Source organism: Phascolarctos cinereus, unplaced genomic scaffold (genome assembly GCF_003287225.1).
Source record: "Phascolarctos cinereus isolate Bilbo 61053 unplaced genomic scaffold, phaCin_HiC Scaffold_4;HRSCAF=312, whole genome shotgun sequence".
NCBI lineage: Eukaryota > Metazoa > Chordata > Mammalia > Diprotodontia > Phascolarctidae > Phascolarctos > Phascolarctos cinereus.
Genome location: NW_027555847.1, coordinates 18,261,321 through 18,278,793, shown reverse-complemented (window position 1 = coordinate 18,278,793; position 17,473 = coordinate 18,261,321). Strand labels below are relative to the sequence as shown.

Below are 17,473 nucleotides of genomic sequence, written 5' to 3'. Positions count from 1 at the left end.
TGGACGGAATGCAATACCTGTGTAAAGAGACACACTCTCTGAGAACATTCTGGATACTGTTCGCTTGCTCTCTGTGGAAGCAAACGTGATCACAAAACATAGATACCTGCTGTAGGAGAGAGTCTCTCAGAGAATACTCCCATTCCTGCGGTACTGCCCTCTGTCAAAGCAGCTTCTGTCTCAGAGGATGGGTGGAATGCAATACCTGTGGAAAGAGACACACTCTCTGAGAACATTCTGGATACTGTTCACTTGCTCTCTGTGGAAGCAAACATGATCACAAAACATAGATACCTGCTGTAGGAGAGAGTCTCTCAGAGAATACTCCCATTCCTGCGGTACCAGCCTCTGTCAAAGCAGCTTCTGTCTCAGAGCATGGACGGAATGCAATACCTGTGGAAAGAGACACACTCTCTGAGAACATTCTGGATACTGTTCGCTTGCTCTCTGTGGAAGCAAACATGATCAGAAAACATAGATACCTGCTGTAGGAGAGAGTGTCTCCGAGAATACTCCCATTCCTGCAGTATTACTTTCTGTCAAAGCAGCTTCTGTCTGAGAGGATGGGTGGAATGCAATACCTGTGGAAAGAGACACACTCTCTGAGAACATTCTGGATACTGTTCGCTTGCTCTCTGTGGAAGCAAACATGATCAGAAAACATAGATACCTGCTGTAGGAGAGAGTCTCTCCGAGAGTACTCCCATTCCTGTGGTACCGCCCTCTGTCAAAGCAGCTTCTGTCTCAGAGGATGGGTGGAATGCAATACCTGTGGAAAGAGACACACTCTCTGAGAACATTCTGGATACTGTTCGCTTGCTCTCTGTGGAATCAAACATGATCACAAAACATAGATACCTGCTGTAGGAGAGAGTTTCTCAGAGAATACTCCCATTCCTGCAGTATTACTTTCTGTCAAAGCAGCTTCTGTCTCAGAGCATGGACGGAATGCAATACCTGTGTAAAGAGACACACTCTCTGAGAACATTCTGGATACTGTTCGCTTGCTCTCTGTGGAAGCAAACGTGATCACAAAACATAGATACCTGCTGTAGGAGAGAGTCTCTCAGAGAATACTCCCATTCCTGGGGTACTGCCCTCTGTCAAAGCAGCTTCTGTCTCAGAGGATGGGTGGAATGCAATACCTGTGGAAAGAGACACACTCTCTGAGAACATTCTGGATACTGTTCGCTTGCTCTCTGTGGAAGCAAACATGATCAGAAAACATAGATACCTGCTGTAGGAGAGAGTCTCTCCGAGAATACTCCCATTCCTGCAGTATTACTTTCTGTCAAAGCAGCTTCTGTCTGAGAGGATGGGTGGAATGCAATACCTGTGGAAAGAGACACACTCTCTGAGAACATTCTGGATACTGTTCGCTTGCTCTCTGTGGAAGCAAACGTGATCACAAAACATAGATACCTGCTGTAGGAGAGAGTCTCTCCAAGAGTACTCCCATTCCTGCGGTACCGCCCTCTGTCAAAGCAGCTTCTGCCTCAGAGCATGGAGGGAATGCAATACCTGTGGAAAGAGACACACTCTCTGAGAACATTCTGGATACTATGGGCTTGCTCTCTGTGGAAGCAAACGTGATCACAAAACATAGATACCTGCTGTAGGAGAGAGTTTCTCAGAGAATACTCCCATTCCTGTGGTACCGCCCTCTGTCAAAGCAGCTTCTGTCTCAGAGGATGGGTGGAATGCAATACCTGTGGAAAGAGACACACTCTCTGAGAACATTCTGGATACTGTTCACTTGCTCTCTGTGGAAGCAAACATGATCAAAAACATAAATACCTGCTGTAGGAGAGAGTCTCTCAGAGAATACTCCCATTCCTGCAGTACTGCTTTCTGTCAAAGCAGCTTCTGCCTCAGAGCATGGGTGGAATGCAATACCTGTGGAAAGAGACACACTCTCTGAGAACATTCTGGATACTATAGGCTTGCTCTCTGTGGAAGCAAACGTGATCACAAAACACAGATACCTGCTGTAGGAGAGAGTCTCTCTGAGAATACTCCCATTCCTGCAGTATCGCCCTCTGTCAAAGCAGCTTCTATCTCAGAGCATGGATGGAATGCAATACCTGTGTAAAGAGACACACTCTCTGAGAACATTCTGGATACTGTTCGCTTGCTCTCTGTGGAAGCAAACATGATCACAAAACATAGATACCTGCTGTAGGAGAGAGTCTCTCCAAGAGTACTCCCATTCCTGCAATATCGCCCTCTGTCAAAGCAGCTTCTGTCTCAGAGGATGGGTGGAATGCAATACCTGTGGAAAGAGACACACTCTCTGAGAACATTCTGGATACTGTTCACTTGCTCTCTGTGGAATCAAACATGATCACAAAACATAGATACCTGCTGTAGGAGAGAGTCTCTCAGAGAATACTCCCATTCCTGCAGTACTGCTTTCTATCAAAGCAGCTTCTGCCTCAGAGCATGGGTGGAATGCAATACCTGTGGAAAGAGACACACTCTCTGAGAACATTCTGGATACTATAGGCTTGCTCTCTGTGGAAGCAAACGTGATCACAAAACAGATACCTGCTGTAGGAGAGAGTCTTTCCGAGAATACTCCCATTCCTGCAGTATTGCTTTCTGTCAAAGCAGCTTCTGTCTGAGAGGAAGGGTGGAATGCAATACCTGTGGAAAGAGACACACTCTCTGAGAACATTCTGGATACTATAGGCTTGCTCTCTGTGGAAGCAAACGTGATCACAAAACATAGATACCTGCTGTAGGAGAGAGTCTCTCTGAGAGTACTCCCATTCCTGTGGTACCGCCCTCTGTCAAAGCAGCTTCTGTCTCAGAACATGGGTGGAATGCAATACCTGTGGAAAGACACACTCTCTGAGAACATTCTGGATACTATAGGCTTGCTCTCTGTGGAAGCAAACGTGATCACAAAACAGATACCTGCTGTAGGAGAGAGTCTCTCCGAGAGTACTCCCATTCCTGCAGTATCGCCCTCTGTCAAAGCAGCTTCTGTCTCAGAGCATGGACGGAATGCAATACCTGTGGAAAGAGACACACTCTCTGAGAACATTCTGGATACTGTGGGCTTGCTCTCTGTGGAAGCAAACGTGATCACAAAACATAGATACCTGCTGTAGGAGAGAGTCTCTCTGAGAGTACTCCCATTCCTGCAGTATCGCCCTCTGTCAAAGCAGCTTCTGTCTTAGAACATGGAGGGAATGCGATACCTGTGGAAGGAGACACACTCTCTGAGAACGTTCTGGATACTATAGGCTTGCTCTCTGTGGAAGCAAACGTGATCACAAAACACAGATACCTGCTGTAGGAGAGAGTCTCTCTGAGAGTACTCCCATTCCTGTGGTACCGCCCTCTGTCAAAGCAGCTTCTGTCTCAGAGCATGGATGGAATGCAATACCTGTGGAAAGAGACACACTCTCTGAGAACATTCTGGATACTATAGGCTTGCTCTCTGTGGAAGCAAACGTGATCACAAAACACAGATACCTGCTGTAGGAGAGAGTCTCTCCAAGAGTACTCCCATTCCTGCAGTATCGCCCTCTGTCAAAGCAGCTTCTGTCTCAGAGCATGGACGGAATGCAATACCTGTGGAAAGAGACACACTCTCTGAGAACATTCTGGATACTGTGGGCTTGCTCTCTGTGGAAGCAAACATGATCACAAAACATAGATACCTGCTGTAGGAGAGAGTCTCTCTGAGAGTACTCCCATTCCTGCAGTATCGCCCTCTGTCAAAGCAGCTTCTGTCTTAGAGCATGGACGGAATGCAATACCTGTGGAAAGAGACACTCTCTGAGAACATTCTGGATACTGTTCGCTTGCTCTCTGTGGAAGCAAACATGATCACAAAACATAGATACCTGCTGTAGGAGAGAGTCTCTCCGAGAGTACTCCCATTCCTGCAGTATTACTTTCTGTCAAAGCAGCTTCTGTCTGAGAGGATGGGTGGAATGCAATACCTGTGGAAAGAGACACACTCTCTGAGAACATTCTGGATACTGTTCGCTTGCTCTCTGTGGAAGCAAACATGATCAGAAAACATAGATACCTGCTGTAGGAGAGAGTCTCTCTGAGAGTACTCCCATTCCTGCAGTATCGCCCTCTGTCAAAGCAGCTTCTGTCTTAGAACATGGAGGGAATGCGATACCTGTGGAAGGAGACACACTCTCTGAGAACATTCTGGATACTACAGGCTTGTTCTTTCTAGAATCAAACATTATCACAAAACATGGAGAAGACACAATACCTGCTGTAGGAGAGAGTCTCTCCAAGAGTACTCCCATTCCTGCAGGATCGCCCTCTGTTGAAGCTGCTTCTGGCTCAGAACATGGAGGGAATGTGATACCTGTGGAAGGAGACACACTCTCTGAGAACATTCTGCATACTATGGGCTTGCCCTCCGTGGAAGCAAAGATGATCACAAAACACAGAGAAGAAACAATACCTGCTGTAGGAGATAGTTTCTCAGAGAATACTCCCATTCCTGCAGGATTGCCCTCTGTTGAAGCTGCTTCTGGCTCAGAACACGGAGGGAATGTGATACCTGTGGAAGGAGACACACTCTCTGAGAACATTCTGGATACTATGGGCTTGCCCTCTGTGGAAGCAAACATGATCACAAAACACAGAGAAGAAACAATACCTGCTGTAGGAGATAGTCTCTCAGAGAATACTCCCATTCCTGCAGGATTGCCCTCTGTTGAAGCTGCTTCTGTCTCAGAACATGAAGGGAATGCGATACCTGTGGAAGGAGACACACTCTCTGAGAACATTCTGGATACTATGAGCTTGCCCTCTGTGGAAGCAAACATGATCACAAAACACAGAGAAGAAACAATACCTGCTGTAGGAGATAGTGTCCCTGAGAACACTCCCATTCCTGCAGGATTGCCCTCTGTTGAAGCTGCTTCTGTCTCAGAACATGGAGGGAATGTGATACCTGTGGAAGGAGACACACTCTCTGAGAACATTCTGGATACTATGGCTTGCCCTCCGTGGAAGCAAACATGATCACAAACACAGAGAAGAAACATACCTGCTGTAGGAGATAGTTTCTCAGAGAATACTCCCATTCCTGCAGGATTGCCCTCTGTTGAAGCTGCTTCTGGCTCAGAACATGGAGGGAATGTGATACCTGTGGACGGAGACACACTCTCTGAGAACATTCTGGATACTATGAGCTTGCCCTTTGGAAGCAAACATGATCACAAAACACAGAGAAGAAACAATACCTGCTGTAGGAGATAGTGTCCCTGAGAACACTCCCATTCCTGCAGGATTGCCCTCTGTTGAAGCTGCTTCTGGCTCAGAACATGGAGGGAATGTGATACCTGTGGACGGAGACACACTCTCTGAGAACATTCTGGATACTATGAGCTTGCCCTCTGTGGAAGCAAACATGATCACAAAACACAGAGAAGAAACAATACCTGCTGTAGGAGATAGTCTCTCAGAGAATACTCCCATTCCTGCAGGATTGCCCTCTGTTGAAGCTGCTTCTGTCTCAGAACATGAAGGGAATGCGATACCTGTGGAAGGAGACACACTCTCTGAGAACATTCTGGATACTATGAGCTTGCCCTCTGTGGAAGCAAACATGATCACAAAACACAGAGAAGAAACAATACCTGCTGTAGGAGATAGTCTCTCAGAGAATACTCCTATTCCTGCAGGATTGCCCTCTGTTGAAGCTGCTTCTGGCTCTGAACACAGAGGGAATGTGATACCTGTGGAAGGAGACACACTCTCTGAGAACATTCTGCATACTATGGGCTTGCCCTCCGTGGAAGCAAAGATGATCACAAAACACAGAGAAGAAACAATACCTGCTGTAGGAGATAGTTTCTCAGAGAATACTCCCATTCCTGCAGGATTGCCCTCTGTTGAAGCTGCTTCTGGCTCAGAACATGGAGGGAATGTGATACCTGTGGAAGGAGACACACTCTCTGAGAACATTCTGCATACTATGGGCTTGCCCTCTGTGGAAGCAAACATGATCACAAAACACAGAGAAGAAACAATACCTGCTGTAGGAGATAGTGTCCCTGAGAACACTCCCATTCCTGCAGGATTGCCCTCTGTTGAAGCTGCTTCTGGCTCAGAACATGGAGGGAATGTGATACCTGTGGAAGGAGACACACTCTCTGAGAACATTCTGGATGCTATGGGCTTGCCCTCTGTGGAAGCAAACATGATCACAAAACACAGGGAAGACACAATACCTGCTGTAGGAGATAGTCTCTCAGAGAATACTCCCATTCCTGCAGGATTGCCCTCTATTGAAGCTGCTTCTGTCTCTGAACATGGAGGAAATGAGATAACTGTGGTAGAAGACACACTCTGAGAACATTCTGCGTACTATATAGGCTTACTCTCTGTAGAAGCAAGTATTATTTCAAAACATAGAGAAGACACAATACCTTTTGTGGGAGACAGTCTTTCAGATCTCACTCCAGGTACTGCAGGATCACTTTCTGTTGAAGCTCTTGTCCCTGAACATGGAGGGAATGAGATACCTGATGCAGGAGATACATTCTCTGAGAATATTCTGCATACTATACATGCTTACTCTCTGTAGAAGCAAGTATTGTTTCAAGATGTAGAGAAGATACAATATGTAGAGAAGACGCAATACCTGTTGTGGGAGACACTCTTTCCGAGAACTCGCCAGATACTGCAGGATCACTTTCTGTTGAAGCAGAACATGGAGGGTACACGAAACCTGTGGCAGGAGATATACTTTCTGAGAACATTCTGAATACTACAGGCTTGCTCCCTGTGGAAGCAAGTATTGTCTCAAAACATAGAAAGGACACAATACCTGTTGTAGGAGATAATCTTTCAGAGAACGCTCCAGATACTTCAGGATCGTTCTCTCTGGAAGCAGCTCTTGTCTCAGAAGATGGAAGGCACACAAAGCCTGTCGCAGGAGACAGTCTTTCTGGGGACAGTTCAGATGCTTCAGGATTGTTCTCTTTGGAAGCAAACCTTATGCCAGAACACTGAGAAGCCAGGTTAAGCGTGGCAGGATCCACAAGCTCTGATAATAGTCTGGTTACAGCAGGCAGCCTCTCAGTGGAGGCAAATCTTGTCTCAGAACTCTGAGAAGAGAAGAGACTTGTGGATGCAGACAGTCCTCCAGTCTCTGCAGCCTTGGTTTCTGTAGAATCACATGTGTTCTCAAAATACTGAGATGGCAAGAGGCTTGTGGCTGGAGATATGCTGTCTGGGAACAGTCTGGCTACTAGAGGTTTGCTTTCGGGGGAGGTAGATCTGGTGTCAGAACATTGAGAGGTAAAGAAACTTGTAGATGGAAACATGCTTTCTGGTAATAGTCCAGTTACTGAAGACTTGCTGTCTATTGAAGCAAGTTTTGTTTCAGAACACAAAGAATGGACAACACTTGTGGATGGAGATGGTCCCTCTGAAAACAGTCCAGGAACTACAGGCTTCCTTTCTGGGGAAGCACATTCAGTGTCAGAATATTCAGTGGATGAAATGCTGATGGGTGGTGAGAGTCTGTCTGTGGATATTCCTGTTATTACTGGCTTCCTTTCTGGGGAAGCATTTCCAGTCTCGGAATATTCAGTGGATGATATGCTGATGGGTGGAGATAGTCTCTCTGAGAACAAGCCAGTTATTACTGGCTTGTTCTCCGGGGAAACGCATCGAGTGTCCGAACTTTCAGAGGAAAAGATATTTGTAGGTGGTGATAGTGTCTCTGAGAACATGCCAGTTACTACTGGCTTGTTCTCCGGTGAAATGCATCGAGTGTCCGAACTTTCAGAGGAAAAAATATTTGTAGGTGGTGATAGTGTCTCTGAGAACATGCCAGTGACTACTGGCTTGTTCTCTGGTGAAACGCATCTAGCCGCTGAACCCTCAGAGGCCAAGATGCTTGGGGCGGAAAACAGTGTCTCTGAGAACATGCCACTTACTGTGGCCTTGTTCTCCGGCGAAGTGCATCTAGACTCTGAACCCTCAGAGGCCAAGATGCCTGTGGCTGAAAACAGAGTCTCAGAAAACATTCCTCCTTCTACGGGTTTGCTTTCGGGGGATACACATCTAGTATCTAAACATTCAGTAGACAACACATCGGGGGTTGGAGACCCTGTTTCTGAGAACATGCCACTTCCTGTGGCCTTGTTCTCTGGGGAAGCGCACCGAGACTCTGAATCCTCAGAAGCCAAGATGTTCGTGGCTGAAAACAGAGTCTCGGAGAACACTCCTCCTACTCCAGGTTTACTTCCCGGGGAATCACATCTGACATCCGAACACTGGGAAGACAACACATGGGGGGCTGCACGCACTCTTTCTAACAATTCACTTATTATAGGCTTCCTTTCGGGGGAAGCGGGACCTCCCATATCAGAATACTCAGTTGATGAAATGCTAATGGGTGAAGATGACCTCCTTGGGAAGAGTCCACTTACTATAGGCTTCCTTTCTGGGGAAGCGCATTCAGGATCAGAATATTCGGTAGATGAGATGCTGATGGGTGATGATAATCTCCCTGAGAATAGCCCACTTATTATAGGCTTCCTTTCTGGAGAAGCATAGCTAATCTCTGAATTCTCTGAAGAAAAGCTACTCATGTCTGGAGACAGCCTTTCAGAAAACATTTCTGTTACTATAGGTTTGGTTTCTGGAAAAAAACTACTATTCTCAGAACATTCAGAGGACAAGACAATTGTGGTTGGTGACAGTCTCCCTGAGAACATTCCAGTTACTACAGGCTTCCTCTCTGGGGAAGCGCTGCTAGTCTCTGAACACTCAGAGGACAAGACAATGATGGTTGGTGAGTGTCTCCCTGAGAATATTCCACTTACTATGGGCTTCCTTTCTGGTGAAGCATAGCCAGTCTCCGAACCTTCAGAGGATGACATACTTGTGTCCGGAGACAGTCTGTCACAGAACATGTCAGTGACTATGGGCTTTCTGTCTGTGCAAAAATAGCCAGCTTCCCAAGACTCGGAGGAGGAGATACTTATAGCTGGAGATAGTATCTCTGAGAACATGCCTGTTACTCCAGGCTTGCTCTCCGGGGAAGCACAGCTGCCCTCGGAATACTCAGTAGACGAGATGCTTATTGGTGGAGATAGTCTCCCCGAGAAGAGTGCACTTACTATAGGCTTCCTCTCTGGGGAGGCATATCCGGTATCAGAGTACTCAGTGGATGAGATGCTTATGGGTGGAGAGAGTCTGTCCGGGATGATTCTGGTGACGACTGGTTTGATGTCTGGAGGAACACATGTGGTCTCTGAACATTCAACAGACGAGACATCTGGGGCTAGAGCCGCCGTCTCTGAGACCGTTCCAGTTACTAGTGGCTTGGTCTCAGGGGAGAGGCATCTAGCCTCAGAACATTCAGCTGACGAGACATCGGGAGGTAGAGCCACTGTCTCTGAGAGCGTTTCACCTACTTTAGGCTTGCTCTCAGAGGGAATGCATTTAGCCTTAGAACATTCAGCAGTCACAACATCTGGGACTGCAGCCACTGTCTCTGAGAGCGTTTCACCTACTATAGGCTTGCTCTCAGGCGAGGCACATGTAGTCTCCGAATCCTCAGAGGCCAAGATGCTCGAGGTTGGAGATACTGCCTCTGAGAGTGTGCCACTTGCTAAGGGCTTGCTCTCAGGGGAGACACATGTAGTCTCCGAATCCTCTGAGGCCAAAATACTTGAAGTTGGAGATGCTGCCTCTGAGAGCATGCCACTTACTCCAGGCTTGCTCTCAGGGGAGGGACATCTAGTCTCCGAACCCTCAGTAGATGAGACATTTGGGTCGGGAGACACTGTCTCTGATAACATTCCTGTCACCACAGATTTGTTTTCTGAGGAAATACATTTAGTTTCACAACACTCGACAGACGAGACATTGGAGGTGTCTGAAGACACTGTCTCTGACAATATTCTGGTTACTAGAGGCTCCCTCTCTGGGGAAACACTTCTAGTTTCCAAACACTCATCAGATGGTACATTTGGGGCTGCAGGCACTTTCTCTGACAACACATCAGTTACTGCAGCCTTTATCTCAGTTTCAGAACACTGGGAAGACAAAACACTTGAGGTAGAAGATAGCTTTTCTGACAGCATTTTGGTTGATACAGCCTTGTCCTCTGGGGAAACATTTCTAGTTTCCGAAGGCTCAGAGGACAAGATATTTGCATCAGGAGACCCAGGGTGGAAGACTACACTCTTTACGGTAGCCTTTCCCTCTGTAGAAGCCAATTCTGAGTCAGGACACTTAGAATCCGAGCTACCTGTGACAGGAGCCATGCTCTCTGACAGCATTCCCTTTCCCGCAAGCTCACGCTCTGTGGAAACAGCCCTTGTATCAGTTTCCACATTCTCTCCTAAGACTTCAGTTGCCACAGGCTTGTTCTCTACGGAAGCAAACCTTTTGTCAGAACACTGAGGCGACAAGCGATCTGTGTCAGCATCCACACTGCCTGAAAATACAGCAGTTACTTTACGCATGCTCTCTGTACAAGCTAATTTTGTTTCAGAAGACTGAGTAGATACGATACTTGTAGCACTGTCCCCAGTATCTGATAACATTTCAGTTGCCGCAACCTTGGTCTCTGCTAAAGCTAATCCTGTTTGCGAAAACTCAGACCCCTCATCTTGGTCACCCAAACTGATGTGCACGTATTTATTTTTGCTTTCTACCGGCCATCTGATAGAGTGAGCTTGTGAGGCTCCCCGCTCTAATCCAATGCCTGCAACATCTTTCTTTTTCTCCTCTTTCTTACTCTCATCTACACCTTGCACAGTCTCAGGCTGCTTTTCCACCAACCTAGGGACAACTTTCCTTTTGGGAGCGCTCAGGCCAGCCTGTGGTGAGAGGGGACGCTTCTGAGCTCTGGGGGGCTCCGGCTGGAGCCTTTGGTGGGAAGGCATCTCGTCTATATGCATGCCTTCTACCATCTGGAGGAGTTTCTCCATCGTTCGCGGTCTGTACTTACAGCCAAAGAAGACCAGGATAGAACAGCTGACGGAACGCCCGGGGCTGGTGTAGATTTACAGGTGCCGGCAGATGAATTCCAGTACGGGATCCAGAATCTAGCGTCCAGCCAAAGATGAGTCTAGCTGCTGATGAATTCAGTCGCGGAACCCAGCATCCAGCGGCAGATGAATTCCAGCAAGAGATCCAACATCCAGCGCAGCCACTGGTGGTTGGAAGGCGGCTCCGCCCAGCTCAGCAAAGACGCAGCTGCTCGAGAGGTGGGGGGAGTAGGGGCGCAACCAAATGGCCGACCGCCCCCCACTGCAGACCTCTCTCTAGCCTTCAGATTCTAGCCACCTTACTGAAATGAGGATGGCGCACAGCCAGCCCAGCCCCCTCTCTGGCGGACACCTGACACTGACGCTGGTCTCAAGCCTCAAAATCTTGTTCCTTGGGACCTCTGGTGAGAGCCCAGGCAATGCTTCCAAATCCCTTTCATCGTTTTAGTGCATACAGTGTCCTTTGAAATGGCACCTTCCTGCCTTTTCGGGATACGCTCCAAGCACTTTGTGACGGAAAGGCAGAAGGGGAGCTGAAGAGCTGGGCGGTGCATGCAATGATATTTTGGGTTCGCAGTCAGAAGACCTGGGTTCAAATTCTGTTTGTTAATTACTAGGAATGGACAGTCCATTTCTTCTCTCTGGGTTGCAGCTTCCTCAGAGAGGGGTTTGGAACAGATGACCTCTAAAGTCCATTCCAGTTCAAAATCTACGTTCCTACGGGCAGAATTTAAGGGAGTCAGATGCCCAGTTTTCGAAGTCCACTAATTGTTAAGTCACAACTCTTGAATCAAGGAAAACCGTCTCACAACGGGGCCCCTTCCTACATTTCCAGACTTCTTAAATATTACTCCTTTCCACATGTACTCAACAATCAGAGACACTGGCCTTCTTCCTATTTCTTGCTTAGTTTACTTCACCTCCCAAATTTAAGCTTTTTTTTTATTGGCTATCCCCCATCTGTGGAATATTCTTCCTCACCTTTGCCTCCTGGCTTCCTGCAAGACTCAGTTCAATATACCCACCTCCTCCCCCACCTCCAGTACCTTCTCTCTGAAATTCCATCCCAATTATCTTGCATGTGCATAGTTGTTTATCACATTACCCCATGTTGTGTCCTCCATTAGACTGTGAATTCCTCGAGGGCAGAAGCTTTTTACCTTTGCATCACCAAAGCTAAGAACAGTGCCTGGCAAATAGTAGGTGCTCAATAAATTGCTCACTGTTTTGACAAAAGGTGTCTATGTTAACCATAACTTATATGGTTGGAGTGTTAGAAGTGAAATAGGAAAGGGGAGAAAAGAGAAATATTATATAGCTAGAAGTTATTAAAACCTTTTATTTCAGAAAGGATGTTTTAGTTCCACTGTCTCATACCTTACCTGCTGCAGACATACCAGAGAGGGACCTAGGTGGCATTGTAGTCAGAGGGCCAGGCCTGGAGTCAGGAAGACTTGGGTTTAAATATGACCTTAGATACCAACTGTGTGACCCTAAGCAAGTCACTTAATCTCAGTTTCCTCAACTGTAAAATGGGGATAATGATAGGACCTACTTCCCAGGGTTATTATGAAGATCAAATAAGATAATATTTGTAATGTACTCCCCACATGACAGAGTAAGTGCTTAATAAGTGATATAAACAATAATTGCAAAAGCGTTTAACATGGTGCCTGGAAGGTGGTAAGGGCCATATAACATTAGCTATTATTATTATTACTATTATTATTCCTTCAATTATATTCAGTAACATTCAAGCTCTGCTAAAGTCCCACCTTGGGCAAGTAGGCTTTCCCAGTCCTACTTAATCCTAGTGCCTTTTCTCTAAGATACTCTGTGTGTGTGTGTGTGTGTGTGCACGTACCTATACACATGTATATATGCACACATTTTCTTGTGTAGTGTTCGTAAACAGTTTGTAAGTGGTTGTTTGCATATTGTTTCCTCCATTCCTCCATCCTCAAGATCAAGGACTTTTTTTTTTCGTGGTGGTGGGGGCCTTTCTTTGTATCCCAGTGCTTAGCATATCGTTTGGCACATAGTAGGTGCTTGTTGAATTGACTTGAATAAGGATTATAGACAGTATCCAGGAATCCAGGGTATGTGATGGACTGGACATTAAAAAGGGAGATGTCTTATATTATTTGTCATCCAAATATGATAAATTTCCAGGAGCTGGAGAATCATTCATGGTCCAGGCTGAAGATATTCTGTCCCACTTAAGGGCCATCAAACAGTGCAGTTTACTTACTGCTACTACTACAAAATGCTACAAGGTGCTAATCAATTCAAAAGACAACAAGGGAGTAATCCTAATCCCTCCCATCAAGGCTCCCCTCTTTTTTCCATTCAGCCCTTACTCTAACTCTCTTTTCAGAGAAGACCTTGTTCAAAGTATGTAGTCTAATACTGAGGTGCATGAATGTGCTCTTGGGTAAATACCAGGTACATATGTCAATTACAACTTCAGCTCAGTTATCAGGAAGTCTTATATTTCTTCAAAAGGGAAAAATTCCAAAGTTCCCTCACTGCCGGGCTGATGAATCCTGGAGAGAAGAATTAAAATGGGGGTGGGGGTGGGACAGGAAGAGGGAGTAGTAGACAGAAAAGGATCCAATGAAGATTTCACAAAGCTCACCAGTTGGAATTTCAGAAAGCTGCCTCCTTACTCTGATTTGGACTTGTGAAGAGATGGTGTCAGCAGCCAGTTTAGGTCTAGATGGCACCAAAGAGACAGGTGGAGCCCTACCAGTCCCAGATCAGTGTGCCCAAAGGAACTATGTTGAATTGAGGAAAGAGGTAGATGGGTTCAGTTTGGATAACAAGTGAGCCCTCACCCTGACCCCCAAGATTTACAGAAAAGTGCTGTGGAGAGAGCTGCACTCCTTATGTAATACAGACATACGCACAAAACTCTGATTAGAAGTGCCCCACCCCCCAACTCAAGAAGGAAGAAGGGGCCAGCAGTGCTTTCCAGTTTTCAAAACCTCCCCTTCTTGCTCTCCTGCCCCTCTCCCCTTTCCCTTTCTTCCTCAGGGAGGGCCAACTGCTGTGGTGACTTAATGAATGTAAAGCTAGTGGAAGAAAATGAAAGAAGAAGGGGGAGGAGAGGAGAATAAGAGAGAGAAGGTGGGGAGGGGGGGATGGCAGCTTCCCAGGTATTAGCTTTGTAAGTGTGAATGCACCTTTGGGTTTCCTCATTCTTGCCACAAGATAAAGAGGCTGACTAGTACAGAAACAAGGAAATGTCACAGTTGGAGAGGATTTCAGAGGCTATCTAGTTCAACACATGTCTGAGCAAAAATCCTCTCTATAACATTATCAGACCAATAGTCATCCTTTGCCTGAAAACTTGGAGGACCATCCCCCTCCTTGGACAGCTCATTCCACTTTGGGCAGCTCTCATTGTTAGGAGTTTTTCCTGAGATACAGCCTAAATCAGCCTCTTGGCCACTTTTACCCTGTCCTTGCTCCTTGCCCTAGAATCTGTAGTTTTGATCTTGTTCTAGATACTAATATTTCTTTGAAAACAGCTTAAGAAGGAATTAATTTTTTTTTTGACACAATGTTGATTTATTTTTAGCTTTAGTCAAATTTCTTAGGTCTTTTTTTCACATTAACTGTTTTGTTAAGTCAGGTCTCTTCCATCTCCCACTTGCCCAAATACATTTTTAAACTTAAGTGTACAATTGGACATTTCACCCTATTATTATACTTTTCTGGTTAAAGTCAGCCTTTTATTTGACAGGATCCTTATTCTGATTTATCCCTGCTTGCTTCATGTCATCCAAAAATGTGATAAGCATGCTTCCCTACCTTTGTGCCCCACAGAATGTAAGCTCTTCAGAAGTGAAGATTGGTTTGTGTTAATTTTCTTATTCCCACTGCCCGGCCTATGGTAGGTGGAATCAATGCTAGTTGAATGAATGAATATGAATGAATGAGTGAATGTATGCAAGTCATTGACAAAAATGCAGAATAAGAACTCCACCACAGTCTCCCCTCCAGGCTGACAATAACCTCCACAATCTGGGTAAGGTCCTTGAAAGAATTCGGAATCTTCCTTTTGTTTAATTCACATTTATCTATGCAGACACGCTGACATCCCTTGGAGACTCTGGCAAATGCCTCAATAAATAGTTACACTGTGTCTGTGGCTTTTCCTCAGTCTGGTGAACCTCACTTAAAACAGGGATAAGGTGGTGGCTCTAGTCACTTTCACAAACATTTGAGTGCTTTTTGTTAGAGGCACCAAAGGAGATACAGAGATGAATGATAGGGGTTACTTGGCCCAGACTCCAGCAGAAGAAATGGATCTGTCCCACACACAGATCAGTATGATACAAAAGGAAATGCTGGGAGTCCTCTGAGAGCCGAATTGGACCTGCTGCTTCACATGCACCTGTGTTCAATTTAATATGGTTTATTCCATTCCAAACGACTAAAATGTTAGGTTGCCGGTCCCGCTAGTCATTACCACTTTTTTAATTGAACGTTTTTATTGATACTTCTGCTTTTCTATCACTGTTACTTTCCAGCAATACCTACTTCTCATGTAGAATCCTGTCTTGTGAAGAAGATAAACAATGGAAAAGGTATGCTTAACTAGAGTTCCTATTATAGGAGGTGGGTACTGTTGGGGTGAGGACTACCAACAGAAAAGAGCAGAGATGTAAATCTGACAAAAGGCATCAATAAAACACTTTAAAAAAACCAGGTAAGCAAGACAAACACACAAATAGGTTGTATTCAACAAGCTATGCATAATTTCACTGCTATGGACCATAGCTTTGCTTTCCAGAGAAGGAAAATATGTCTTAACATTAGTCTCCTAGAATCAAGATTGGTCATTCATTATATTAATCTGAATTTTGATGTCTTAGGATTGTTTTCCTTTACATTGTACATATTGTTCTCAATTCTATTTTTTTCACTCTATGTCAGTTCATAGGTGTCTTTCCTTGTTTCTTTGAATTTCTCATGTTCATTGTTTCTTATAGTGTGATAATATTTTCTTTCCTTTTTTATGAACGTGACAAATATCAAACATGATCATTTCCACACATAAGGTATAAACTATAGATGACACCCTATATCTGTATTGTATACAGCTTACTTGTTTAATATGGCAAACCTAATTCTGTCCTGCTTTTCTCTGTGCCCTTCTGAATGACTTTCCTCTTTTTTTTAAAAGTAGATTTTTATTGATATCTTTTGTTTTTGTCACCTAGATTTCTCCCCATCCCTTCCCCACTCCCTTCTAGAAAGCCATGCCTTATAACAAAGAATGCTTTTAAAAAGAGGAAGACAAGGAAAAAAGCTGATCAGTACACCTAAGAAATATGACATTATGTGCAATGTTCCACACCTGTGGATCTTCTACGTATTTTAAAATGTTTCACTTGTGCTCTGTTTTTCTTTTCTTTTTTCTGGGTACCACTATCATTACCTTCTCACTCTTCCCTATAACTTGCCGGCTAATAAATAAAAACCCCTTACCTATAGCAAATAAGCAGAACCAAGTAAAACAAATCCACATACTGACCCTGTCACACTGATAATAAGACCCCTAGTCTGTCACATCTCTTCCAGGAGTTGGGAAGTATGTTTCTCATCAGCCTTTTGAAGTCATGATTGGTCATTGCATTGATGAGAGTTCTTGTTTTTTCACAGTAGTATAAATTGTTCTCCTGGGGCAGCTAGGTGGAACAGTGGATAGAGCACCGGACCTGAAGTCAGGAGGACCTGAGTTCAAATCTGACCTCAGACCAAACACTTGACACTTACTAGCTGTGTGACCCTGGGCAAGTCACTTAACCCCAATTACCTAAAAAAAAAAAATTGTTCTCCTGATTCTGCTTGCTTCACTCAGCACTAATTTATATGACTCTTCCCAGCTTGGCTTGAATCTGACCATTTCTTGGTGCAATAATATTCCATTAAATTCATAAGCCATAATTTGTTCAGTCATGCCCTAAGTGATGGGTACCCATTTTGTTTCTCATTTTTTTTAACCACAAAAAGGGCCAATATGAATATTTTGGCATATAAGGGACTTTTCCTTTTGTGTTTAACCTCTTTAGGATATATACCCAGAAGTAGTAATGTTAGAACTAAAGATACAAACATTTTAGTGACTTTTCTAAATTCCAAATTGTTTTCCAGAACAGTTAAATCATTTCACCACTGATGAATCCACCAATGGTGGATTACTAGAACAATCACAATTTGATATGTTACTTAACTCTTTTCAGTACTGAAGTGGGAGAATAAAATGGGAGTGTGCTGAACATTTATATGATATGTTGAAACAAAATCAATAAAAAAATTTAATAGTCCATTTCAAATTCTTGCCAGGGATCAATAAACCTTCACCTCATTGGTTTATGGTTTCCAGAATCCATTTAACAATTAGGATATTTGCTCATCTCCAATCTTCAAAAGCCCAGGATCAGAGATTTCGACCTGTA

The 17,473-nt window shown here is 44.8% G+C and overlaps 1 protein-coding gene and 3 long non-coding RNA genes across 4 annotated transcripts; all 4 read right to left on the bottom strand.

Annotated features, from left to right (window-relative positions):
* Positions 1–484: 484 nt before the first annotated feature.
* Positions 485–954, bottom strand: LOC144456606 (uncharacterized). Its single transcript, XR_013485603.1, has 3 exons — positions 859–954; positions 671–769; positions 485–581 (listed from the first exon to the last, which is right to left on the bottom strand). It is a non-coding gene; the product is annotated as an uncharacterized LOC144456606 (long non-coding RNA).
* A 658-nt stretch (positions 955–1,612) lies between these two features.
* LOC144456605 (uncharacterized) lies at positions 1,613–2,075 on the bottom strand. Its single transcript, XR_013485602.1, has 3 exons — positions 1,986–2,075; positions 1,798–1,896; positions 1,613–1,709 (listed from the first exon to the last, which is right to left on the bottom strand). It is a non-coding gene; the product is annotated as an uncharacterized LOC144456605 (long non-coding RNA).
* Positions 2,076–4,839: 2,764 nt separating this feature from the next.
* Positions 4,840–5,324, bottom strand: LOC144456604 (uncharacterized). Its single transcript, XR_013485601.1, has 3 exons — positions 5,229–5,324; positions 5,033–5,131; positions 4,840–4,936 (listed from the first exon to the last, which is right to left on the bottom strand). It is a non-coding gene; the product is annotated as an uncharacterized LOC144456604 (long non-coding RNA).
* Positions 5,325–5,762: 438 nt separating this feature from the next.
* On the bottom strand, positions 5,763–10,943 carry LOC144454175 (uncharacterized). Its single transcript, XM_078151675.1, has 6 exons — positions 6,632–10,943; positions 6,417–6,488; positions 6,219–6,293; positions 6,021–6,119; positions 5,807–5,921; positions 5,763–5,775 (listed from the first exon to the last, which is right to left on the bottom strand). Exons 1-6 carry the CDS (start codon positions 10,941–10,943, stop codon positions 5,763–5,765), a joined length of 4,686 nt encoding a protein of 1,561 aa, XP_078007801.1.
* Positions 10,944–17,473: the final 6,530 nt, after the last annotated feature.

Excerpts from the sequence above, each read along its gene's own strand:
- LOC144454175 (XM_078151675.1), bottom strand. The coding sequence starts at position 10,943 with ATGGAGAAACTCCTCCAGATGGTAGAAGGCATGCATATAGACGAGATG. Across the intron at positions 6,120-6,218 it reads GAGACTATCTCCTACAGCAG|GTATCACATTCCCTCCATGT; the intron begins GTATTGTGTCTT and ends CTCCTTCCACAG. Across the intron at positions 5,922-6,020 it reads GACACTATCTCCTACAGCAG|GTATCACATTCCCTCCATGT; the intron begins GTATTGTTTCTT and ends CTCCTTCCACAG.